At 46.6% G+C, this 12,159-nt stretch overlaps 1 protein-coding gene across 2 annotated transcripts in view; it reads right to left on the reverse strand.

Moving 5' to 3' along the window:
- Window positions 1–12,159, reverse strand: part of ds (dachsous cadherin-related 1) — an 82,831-nt gene that overhangs the window by 8,233 nt on the left and 62,439 nt on the right. For both annotated transcript variants that reach the window (XM_077662266.1, XM_077662267.1), the window contains exons 20-23: window positions 11,925–12,151; window positions 11,346–11,625; window positions 6,264–6,541; window positions 4,712–4,850 (exon numbers count right to left, since the gene is read on the reverse strand). In XM_077662266.1, the coding sequence (XP_077518392.1) occupies window positions 4,712–4,850; window positions 6,264–6,541; window positions 11,346–11,625; window positions 11,925–12,151 (924 nt within the window). The remainder of the gene's footprint in view (window positions 1–4,711; window positions 4,851–6,263; window positions 6,542–11,345; window positions 11,626–11,924; window positions 12,152–12,159) is intronic.

A 12,159-nucleotide genomic window follows, 5' to 3' on the forward strand; every position in this document is an offset into this window, starting at 1 on the left:
CCAAAACGGGTGGCTCGTCACGGGCTTACAGGTGTTAGCACGATGGAGCCGCCTCATAAGGCCTTACTGCATCTTCAGCATTTTCGGCAGCATTTTTTTTTTTTTTTTCAGGGGGCCGCGGGCAAATTTTATTAACAGAGGCCTTCGGATGAACCGGGCATTTCTTCCGGTCCCTTGAACTCTGAATGAATGAGGTTTAATAGTCATCATGTTATTTTTTTATTGCCAGTCTTGTCATTTTATGGATTTTGTTTTGCATGACCTCATTATAGTTTGGATACTGTTATGCTGTCTAATCAAGTAGTATACATTTCTGTGCAAATCATGTTTCTTTATATGGTACTGAGGCATTCTAGTTTTGTTTATTTTAGTTGCAAAGACCATACACTATTTTGAAAAAAATAAGGGCAACAATGTTTGCTTGCTCATCATTTTCTGAAATTTTTTGTACTGAACAGGTATTCGATATTCGAAGCCATTTTTTCTTCATATTCGTATTTGATTCGTATTCGAAAATTTCAATATTTGCACACCCCTACTGTCAGTACTTACCGCTAGCAAGCTTTAGTCGAAATAGCAGCGCTGTCTCGCAAAAATTTTTCATTCCATCGCTCCATTTTTCTCAAAAACAATACAATCCAGCAGGGCATAACGACATATGCAAAACTCTTCAAGTAATATGTGCTTCTGTTCTATGCTACTGATACTTGCCAGATTAAACTGCACTTTCAGGTGAAATGAGATTATATCAAGTTTCCTTTCTAGCCATTGCTAAGGTTATGTAGATGGGTATCTGATGACATACTACTGATGCAATGTCACTTACTGCTCTTTACTAGCACTACATTTTTCACCACAGGGGAATTATCTGAATTGCAACCTCACAGTCGCTGACCGATTTTTCGGACTCCAATAATTTGAATTTGCATAAATTTCAGACTTTGCTCAGGAACCGTCATGCACCTCACAGCAATGTGTACACATTCATGACCAATATTTCAGACTTTGTGGAATCCCAAGATTCAATTTTTCTTACTACCGCACTAAAATAGGTGCCAGGAATACTGTGGAAATTGTTTTTTTTTTAATTGAAAGTTACATTTATTTGACCTAATAAAGACACGAGTGGGCATCGCTTTCACAATCCAACGGCCCTTCACCACCGTGAATGTGGTATCTTGGATTTAAACAGTGTCAACCGGATGAACTGACTCGGATATACAAGGCTGTTTTCGTTGAGACTTGAGTTATAGCCAGATTTTCGTTGCCATCGAAGTGGTTTACAAAGAACAGCATGCGAGCCAGGGCATGCGATCGCATTGAAAATAGGCGAGCTGTAGCGTCCACTGCGGCTTAGACAGCACCGCCAGCGGTGTAGGGCAAACGGCAGATGCGTGGGTGTAGGGTTGCAGTTAGAGGCACTTGCTTTTTCCTGTGCGTTCCCTCTCTCAGTCTTCGTGCAACTCTAGATCAAATACAGTTGAGCCCAGATGAATCGAACCTGGATATTTCAAATTATTAGCTATATCGAACACACAGATTATCCCCTTGAAAACATTGCATAACAGTATAGGAATGTTGCACAATAAAAAAGTACTGTAATTTCACCGGTCGTTCGAAACATCAAACTGCTCACCACGCCCCTGCAAGCGGAACTTCTCCTAATAACACTATCTGCGTGGCCTTGGGCACCTGCTGGCAGCACTAGCACTTTGAAACCATGCGACGAGGTGAATGTGGGGTGTGCTTGAAGGTGGCCTTTGCTCTCTTGCGCTCATTTTCTACACGACATCACTGTAATGTGGTGAAGCCAACCTAACTAACAAAGCCTAGTGCCATATCTCGCCTGGCACGCTTTGCTTGCTGCATTGTCAACGATGCTGTAGAAATCATTTGTACCTTAACTTTAATGAGTGATTATTTCATTTATAGCGTGCTGGTAACACGATTAGATATCTTATGATAGGCAGAGGCTAGTTCCAAAGAAATGCTCACTGTGGCTTCGATGCGAATCAGGGTAGGCCTACCAACACATAGTGAACGGTGCACATTCAGCATGTTGGCGGGCAGCACGTCGCTGCAAGAAGAATGTCAGTAGCTAGGAAGCAGACAATTCTTAATTCTAGGCTGCAGATACACCTATACATTATCATTTTTTATATATTAAATTATTGGTATATCAAACTATTTCACAATCCCCTTTGAGCTCGACATATCCAGTTTCGACTGTACGATCTACAGCAGAAACATGCCGTTATGTTTGTCATAGGGCCACGGGAAAAAAGCATGGAAACGTAGTAGCCGGAAAGAATGTGTAAAAAAAGCAACCATCATTGTTTGGCATTTTATTTCATTTTTAAGTAAGAGCAGCATGCTTCTCTGGAACAGGCAAGGCTTTGTGGCTCTCGCGATCATCTGCATGCACCGACTGTCCTAAATGCCCTTTGTTGGCTCACTGTCCGCCTAAGCAGCTGTCCACAGAAGAGAGGCAGCAGCATAAAGGGAGAGCATGTGGCATGGGCTAAACTTGGGCATGTGTGCGTGGTTCTGCACCGTTTTCGTGGCATCCGCTTTAACCTTACTTACATAATACAGTTTTCCCTTGTTATAACGAAATCGCTTTACTCGAAATATTGCTTTTTTCGAAATTCCTTTCAGTCCCGACCCAAACGCATGCAATTTAAGCCGCATTACTCGAAGCACACAAAGAGCTTGACCCGCTTAGAATGAAATGGCGAGCAGAGGCATCACCACCGCCGACGAATTAGTCCCATGCAGGCACAGAACAGGCCACAAACGTACCAAACCTACGATCGATGACCTGCCTAGTAACAAGTACTAAGCGAGTGCCGAGTGCCCCCAGCTGTTTACAGCGGAGCGAACGGAAGCTGCCAAATTCCATGGTGCAGCGCGCTCGAGCCATTAATCTCGGTTGCAGTCGAATCACTGGTGTCCCCCATGATAGAATCTACACGAAAATAAAATGTTTCTGATGCTTTGCGATGCCAGAAAGCCGCGGTCTCTTGAATGCCGAAAAGTGGCCAAAAGATCGCGGGCAAACTTGTGCCGTAGCATTCCATAGGGTGCGCTCGATAAGCAAATTTTTATCGCTCTAAAGACCATTTCTGGCACTGAAACATGCCAAATAACACAAAAGAAGTGTCCCTCCGATTATGGCCCATTCACACTTGCGAGCCGCAGAAGTTGTGCGACTGTTTTGGTCGAAAAGCGACAGTCACAAACAGTCGCACTGTTGAAAAGCGACAGTCGCTAACGGCCGCATTGGTCAAAAAGCAACAGTCGCAGGCCAGTCACTCGTTGCTCGATTATCCAGAATTGCAACTACGAGTCACAAACCGCTGAACCAATCAGCGAGCGAGCCGAGCTTTTGGCAACGACACTGACCATGGACACGCCGTGCAACAAACTGAGCTGCACCCTGGCTGTTGTAGTTGTCGCTAAGCCTAATCGTTTCACATCGGCCAAAGCAGACGAAACTCATGAAAGCGTGCGAACGTCATTCCCGAGAGTTTTCGCTTCAGACGAGAATGCGACCTGCATGTCTCGCTTGCAAGTGTGAACAAAAGTGCTGTCGAGCTGCTGCCTGGTTGCAAGCAACTGCTGGTCGCATGCCCTTTGCCATGCTCGACACGAGAAGCTACGGAAACAAATTAGGAAGACAAGTTTGTGGAAGCCGGTTGAGAAATTTGCTCGCTGCTCACCATAATCGGCGTGCATCGCAATATAACACTGCCCCTAGCTTCATTGCACTTTTTGTGGTGCAAATCGACCAATAACTTGCCAAAAACATGAAAAATCCGAGCGTCGCCAGCGGTGAGTCAGGCAGTAAACCTGGTGGGTCAACACAACCATAGTGTTTCCTCAGCGATTTTCCCAAGCTGGTCACGCTCGATCCGCGCCATAATTTTTTTCGCCATCCCGATGACTTCTTTATAACGAGGGATTACTGTAACTGTATATTGGTACCTAGAAATTGCATTTTTAAGCTGCAAGCAGCAAGACAAACACAGTTGACAGGGGTCATTGGCTTGGAACCAACACACACAAATGTACCACGTACTGCGCTGCCCACGCAGCATAGTTTTGTTTTTGGGCCTTCAGTCGTTCGCTGTCGCGCAACAGTGGCAACAGAACTGCACAAAAACAGCCACAACGATCCTCACGCTGTCTTTAAGTGCACTCGGCATCCGGTGCAACATGTCAGAAGTCATCATCATCAATAAAGTTTAGATCCTGCTTTGGTCGGTCTGCCGTTCCCATTCCACGCACGCTAAACATCGGCTGCCAAAATGCTGGCATGAGGTGCCTGCCACTGCGCGATGGTGCTTTGCGCAAAGCATCATTGCGAAGTGGAATTTGCGATGTAGCATGCAGGAATGCTGCCACAGTTGCAACAAAACAGGTGGGTTTTTATTGTATAGGCCTCTAAGGGAAAAGACTAGCTCATGAAAATGCAGCACCTGGGAACATAACAGCAGGGTTCTAGTGTAATATTCTTGCAACAGAATGTGGGAAACAGTGAAGTTCGTGATTTTAAAAACCGTTTTTTCGCTAAAAGACTCTTTTTAGTCGGACCATTATCCAGTCATTATTTGGGCCCCGCCAAGTTTGAAAATCAGCAGGCGACTGTATTCTACTTAGCCCACATTTTTGGACATAAGTCCCTTTACTTTTTCAAACACACACTCACCTGACTGCTTGTCAATGTAGAAGCCATCTGAGAAGCCGCTGAGGCTGTAGTGGATACGACCATTGTCACCAGAGTCGAGGTCAGTGGCGCTCACGGTGACCACTGATGACCCGACCGTAGCCGACTCAGAAACAAGCACCTGTACGTAAAGCAAGAAATGGTATGTGACCACAGCCATAATTTGACATTTGTAAGCAGTTTTTCACTGTACCTATTTCTAAACAGGTTTGGCAATGGCAGTTCTCCAAAGTGAAGTGCTCAGGTGCAAATGACTGGCAAGACTGGTGATGGTGTTCATGCCCTTCCCCAGCACTTTATTCCTGTTAAACTATGTGAATTTATTTCATGAGGAACTTCATACTAGTAGCAATAGAATAGTTACAAAATGCGCCAGCACATTTTTGATTATGATGATGTCAAGGAAGGCCACGCCCCCTTTTCACCCAAGAACCCATTCACTACCAACAAAAAAAAAAAAGAAAAAGTAGGAACTGCAAGCTCCGATATAAAATAAACAAGAACAGAACTCAGAACAAGTGTAATGTGCAGCACATCCCACATCTACTTCCACTTCATGTTCTCACATGACTTCTTTCTCTAGTCGCACACAGTCATACTGCTTAACTTGAAGGGCCACGGAGTGTGCAGTGTATTACATGTACTATCGAGGACATAAGTGGTATACTCCATGCAGCGGGAGCCGGAGGAATGGAAAACTGCATCGTAACGCCATCTAGAGGCGGCATTTGGGATCGAGGCAGCCAATGGGAGCCCTTTATTATCTGCAGGCATGTTGCTTGGCTTGTTTCAATATTCCGTGCTTTAGATGGCGTTACGATGCAGTTTTCTGTTGCTCTGGCTCCCGCTGCGTGGAGTATACCACTTTTGTCCCCGATAGTACGTAGCTGAAAATCACAAGAATTGTACCTAAGAATATGTGCAAACATTTTGCATATTTAAATTTTTTTGTAATCAATTTCTGGCTCAGTGCAGCGGCTTATTTTTGTTTTGCTTGTATTATTTTGTGCTACCAGCATATTTAACCAATTAATGTTTGAAAATTTTTGCACAAGCACAGCTATGGTGTTATTTTCATTCAAAAGTGTAATCAAGAAGCTACAGTTTGATGTATTACAATGTGCAGTGCATTTAGCACTTCTTGAAGGAATAATTTTTATTTCAAAACACTCAAAATTAGTCAATTTTTTGTGGTAAGGAAAGAGTTAAGGCACATCACACTTCTTTGAATCAGCAACAATTATTACCACATATCATGCTGCAGCTAGAAACTATCCCTGGGTCTCTCTTTGAATGACAGACCAATCACATACAAAGACCAAAATAGAGAAGAGAGTTGTTCCATCCTCTTTCATAATTCTTCCCATTCAGCTCACCCTACTTACAAATCCCATATGACATGGAAAGGTGGATATAGCCGACTATCACTGACACTGGCTCAACCAGTCTCAACAGCAAAGTTGTCAAAGTGTTCCTGAGGCATCAAGAGCCTCAGCAGCAAAGTTGTCAGAGTGTTCCTGGGGCATCAACTCACATTGTAGGATGGCTGCAGGAAGCGGGGTGCGTGGTCATTGGTATCCAAAACACGCACAGTGACGAGAGTCTCAGCTACGTGTGCTGTATCCGACACGTGCAGTCGTAGCCGGTACTCGCGCTGCTGCTCATAGTCAAGTCTGTCAGCCAGAAGCAGGCGGCCGGAGAAGTGGTCCACGACAAAGGTACCACCCGGCTCGGCCAAAGAGTAACGCAGAACAGGGTGTGTGTCCACATCATTGGCCGTGATCGTGGTAACTGTGGATCCCACCCGGGCATCTGCATGTGCAAGGCTTTATTTGACGCATGCTTCAGTTTGATAGCTTAAGCATGCAAAATCAATAAGCAGTCTGGAGCTTCCATGCTTGACCAGTGCAGTGGACTTGTCAAGAGTTTCAAGCTGAGACAGACACAAACCATGAGAAAAAGATGGACCAATACAAACGTGTTATGCTGTTGAAATCAACCAAGGTAGGCCTGCTAGAGAAGACGTCCGAACTATCCAAATATCGAATGGCCAAAAACCATTCGCGTTAAAGTAAAATTTACTTGGTGAAAATATGGGCCGTGGTCATCTCCTTTTAAAACGAAAACTGCGTGACAACGGTGATTTTTGCAGTTCCGTCAAGAGCTTTAATTCATACTATCAGGAGTGCTGGAAGCACTACTGCTCTGTAATTGTAAGGGTCTCCGTGGCTTTTATCAGTGTGCAACGCGGTAGCGCTGGAGCTTCTTTGCATGTGGCACTGCACGTGAGGAGGCTTCACCACTTTCAATGGCAAACAGCACATAAGGAGCGTCGAGTTTCTGTGCACTCGAACCACGCGAACAGAAGAGAAAGAAGCACGCATTAGCGCCAGAGTGCCAAGCGCTTTAAAAAAAAAAGAGAGGGAGAGAGAGATCAGGGGCAAGTCAATCATCTCTCTAAATGGCATGTGGCTGGCGGTGAACCTCCGAAATCGAAACAAAGCAGTTGGAATCTCTCTCTGTCTATCAATACGGGCCTGCCAATCGTCAACATGCTTTCCCTTGCACGCATGTCATAAGCACTGGGAACAATGTCATTTGCAGTTCAGGACTGAGGTAGAATATTTGGACCATCGCTTGACGAGTAGGTCATGCCTCGGCACATTGGAAGCCTGGCCCAATCAACCGATGCCAGCCCCGGGACGTCTGAATAAACAAGGTTCCGGCGCAACAGACTTAGGTGGGCATGTACAATTTCACTGAACATATATATGCACACAAAGGCCCAGCATTCAGCTTTTTAAGCGCAAGTTCATGGACAGCCATGTTCCACTGGAGGCAGGATGCTTAAGAAACCCATTCACTGATTTTTGTGCCGATTAAGAAATCCTGCGCAGCCAAATTTTACGAACCTCCCCACCACTGCGTGACTTACAGATCAGAGTTTAGCTTTGGCATATAAAATTTTATGACCCATAAAGTATGAACCCAGCAACGTTTAAGTGCATTTACTAATATCTAGGGGTGTGTGAATATTCGAAATTTCGAATACGAATCGAATGTGTTTGATATTCGATTCGTATTCATATTCGAAAATTGATATTCGCGAATTTCCCAATATACGAAAATTCCCGAATACTCGCCAGCGATCGTATACTGTGCATACTTTCATGATTTCGACCATGGCGAAACGACAATATCTGGGCAATTTAGCCGATATTCGAGTTAAAAATTCCAGGAAAATAATACAGAGGTCCTATCCCCTTCCTTCTCCGCCGTTTATCACGCGGACCGACCGCATCCCGACGCCGCAAGGCTTCACCTCGTCAGAATTTCCCTAAGTGGGCTTTCCCACACATCACCCATGCTGCGAACAAGATGGCCTATGGCCCGCTTCGAGCAATCGCAACGCGAAATCGCGCTTTTTTAATCCTTCGGTAATACGTTACATATTTAATGCCCACATCCGAAGAATGCGTCCTGTCGCCTTCATAACTCTCCGAGCGTGACTTCCGCCATCCCGTTTCGTAAACTACACTATGCGGGAAAGCCTACTTGCGGAATATCGCGGGAGCCTCCTGAAGGGGCGCCTCGGGTAGTCACAATAGGGCAAGCGATCCTGTTAAAATCTCGCCTATTGCATGGTGCATTGTGACTTGCACACCTACTTAGCGGGCGTAACGGCAGGCGTGGCAACAATCGGAACGCCTCTGTCGCTAGGGCAAAAAAATAGCCTGGCTGCGTAGTTTCGTTTTCTGAGCTTCACCGCTGCGCCGCGGCAACTTCAAATGTCGGCCCGCGCATTCGCCGACAGTCCAATCCCAGCTCCGCGCGGCTTACTTCTTTTTTCCTTTTTAAAAACCACCTCGCCGCTCCGACGTCAGTGTGTGTTCCCCGGCCCCTTGCTTGCATTTGTGTTGTTCTTCCAGTACTCAAAAAGGGGTGGCTCGTTACGGGCTTACAGGTGTTAGCACGATGGAGCCACCTCATAAGGCCTTACTGCATCTTCAACATTTTCGGCAGCATTTTTTTTTTTTTTCGAGGAGGCGCGGCAATTTTATTAACAGAGGCCTTCGGATGAACCGGGCATTTCTTCCGGTCCCTTGAACTCTGAATGAGGTTTAACAGTCGTCCTGTTATTTTTTTGCTGCCAGTCTTGTCATTTTATGGATTTTGTTTTGCATGACCTAATTATAGTTTGGATACTGTTATGCTGTCTAATCAAGCACTATACATTTCTGTGCACATCATGTTTCTTTATATGGTACTGAGGTAGTCTAGTTTTGCTTATTTTAGTTGCAAAGACCATCTACCATTGTGAAAAAAATAAGGGCAACAACTTTTGCTTGCTCATCGTTTTCTGAAATTTTTTTTGTACCGAACAGATATTTGATATTCGAAGCCAATTTTTCTTCATATTCGTATTCGATTCATATTCGAAAATTTCAATATTCGCACACCCCTGCCCCACATGCCCAGTGTTCTCATTTCCGCGATTAGCATGCATTTGCACAATTTTGGGGACAAAGTACACAGTGTAACTGAAAGCACCGTTATTTAAGCTGCAAAGAAAATTTGTGTTCCACCAAGGAAGGCAAGCCAGACTAGTTAAAGGGACACTGAGGAGAAATTGAAGTTGGCTTGTATCGATAGAATACCAGCTCCTGATCACAAAAATGCCGCTCTTAGTGAAAACAAAGCGCTTGTAAGGTAGAAAATAGCAAGAACCAAAATACAGGTATCGCCGCCACAGGCCAATCTCGCAAGTACAAGCGTGGTGACATCATAGGACAAGAGACGCCACCTTGGAGGAATTTTCCATCATACATGGTTGCGCGAATCTCTGAGGCTGACAAAGGTAGGTTGCGCAGATCAATATTGAAGTAAGTTTTGTTTTAAAACCAATAGTGCACTTTTATCACACAAGAAAGGCAGGAAAAAGACAACCTGAATGTTGGAAGCAAAGAAAACCGATGCTTGGCGGCGCCACAGGCGGCCAGGAGAGTTTCGATTTGTTATGGCGCTTCACGTCTATGAGCTTTGCGTGCCCCGTAGTTTTGTTTTTGACGCGCCTCGATATACAAGCGCCGAACAGCAGAGGAACTACAAGTGCCGCTTCAAGTGCTAGTTAACCTTTGAAGGAGCCTGGTTCGATTCCGAGCATCGGCACAGGATTTCTTTTTTTATTCAGTGAAAGGGCGGGGGGCTTCAGTAGCCCCCATAGATGCCGCCACCGAATACGTTGGTTAGCGGTTAAGCGTAGGCTCTGTTAAGACGCGTTTATGCTCCAGCGTAACGCGCACGTGCGCGTGCGCTGCACGGCGACGTCAAGTTGGCCAAAGCGAGACCCTCTATACTCCAACTGCGCTTGACTGCCGACGCGTTCGGCGGCTTTGGCGTACTCTGACCGCACTGGCGGAGACTTGAGGCATGTCTCTATTTCGCGCCAAGTGCGCCAGCCGCCGCTGGCCCGGCCAGAATGATTCGGCTCCGTGGTGAGGTGCGCGTTGTGACATAATTCAATAGCTTTGGCAGTTCGGCGGAGCTGTTCTTTTCGAGCTTTTGGCTAATTTAATTCATTCACAGTACACATCTGAAGGTACATGCAAGTGGGCGAAAGAGCCCGATCCAGTGGACCCGTTGGATCTAGCGGAAGCCGCTGAAGCGTCGTGCATCGGCTTTAGTTCCAAGCCGCCAACTTTAAGCGCGACCGCCCTTGAGCCCCCGTCCGTTTTTTGTGGCAAAAAAATAAATAACTTGGCCCTTGCAACCGTGGGAGACCTCAATGCCGCCTGCTGCACCGTGCAACCGCACCGTTCAAGGAATCACAATCCGCTGGCCGCAAAGCCCCGGCCAGCCTCCGATGGGCGCAGCGCCCCGACCTTGTCCTGGCCCCTCGCGACTCCCTGCACTGGGGTTATGATATTTAGTTTGCAACGGCTGCTCACGACGGAAGGGGGAAATGACTCGCCGTCGCCTAACCTAACCATGCTCCCTCAAAAGCATCGCACGCTCTGTGGGGCTGAGGTCACTGAAATGCAGGCCGGAGTTTTTGCGAGAACCACGTCGTCGGGTTCGGGAACGGGATCCATCGTAACGATGGCAAGACGCCGGTGCAAACGTAAACGAAGCGACGGTAGCGACCCCCGATAGATGCCTTCAACGTGCGGCGGGGGTAGCCTTCATTTCGGCAGCTGCTAGACCGCACCGCTAGCCACCAGAAATCACGGAGTCTGCGTTTACGTCACATTTCCCATCTCTTGGTCCTATGACGTCATAAGAGTTCTCTGTGACGTCATAAGAGTTCTCGAGTTTGAATCAGAGCGGCGGGAAAAACTTTTCAACTGCGAATCCAAATTTATTTGAAATAAATGCATCTTTCGCTCCCGTACAAGCGGCAACAAAGCCATGAAATGCCGAACTATCAGATTTTGCTAACAAAAAAATTGATAGCATTCTCCTCAGTGTCCCCCTTTAAGCTACAAAGTGATCAGCCAAGATTTTAGCATTATGCGTGGCCACTAGCACTGCTTTTGTGTCCAAACACTCCATAACCCTATTCCTTGAATAATGATGAAAAAGAAAGCATAAGAAGCACACAGATGAAAAGACATACTCTCACGGATGCTGACAACACTGTCCGGTGGAAAGACAGGCTGGTTGTCATTGGCATCGATGACTGTGATACGAAGGGTGCACGATCCTGTACGAGGAGGCTGGCCATCGTCGGTAGCCACCAGCGTGAGCAAGTACGTGTCACGAATTTCACGGTCCAGCACAGTGTTTGTGCGCACTTGGCCGCTCAGTGGTGGCTCCAACACAAAAGCTTGGTCCACATTGCCACCTGCTATGTGGTACACCAGTCTGCTGCCCCGGTCTGCATCCAACGCCGACACCTGCAGCCACAAAGTAAGCAATCTAGCAGTTGAGAAAGGCGAGTGCTTTACTCAGAGGCCAACACGGACATCCTTCATTTTAAGAAAAGACTTGTGAGACTAATTTCACTACTAATGTCGATGTGGACTGAAGAGGCAAAGTTTGGTCAAAAGTCCCCAGGTTAGAAGGTTCGCAACTGATTTTTCTGTGAGGCAGTTGCACACTCTCGAAGATACAAAGCTCTGGAAATTTCCACAGACAAGTGGAGCAGCTCTGCCTGCCTGTGGAGGGTTCCTGCAGTGCATCGAAGGCGACTCACCTGAGCCACAAACGTTCCACGAGAGCGACCCTCCCAGACAGAGGCCACATAGCGCTCTTGAGAGAAGCGAGGTGAGTTGTCATTCTCGTCTAGCAGCTGCACCAGGAGCCTAGCATAGCCGTGAAGCACAACCCCCGAAGGTGTCTCAGCACGTGCCCGCAGAGGTAGCTCCAGCTCAGGCCGCTCCTCATAGTCCAGCTGCTGGGAATCGCGCACCCGTACAGTGCCTGCACCA

Source organism: Amblyomma americanum, chromosome 4 (assembly GCF_052857255.1).
Source record: "Amblyomma americanum isolate KBUSLIRL-KWMA chromosome 4, ASM5285725v1, whole genome shotgun sequence".
NCBI lineage: Eukaryota > Metazoa > Arthropoda > Arachnida > Ixodida > Ixodidae > Amblyomma > Amblyomma americanum.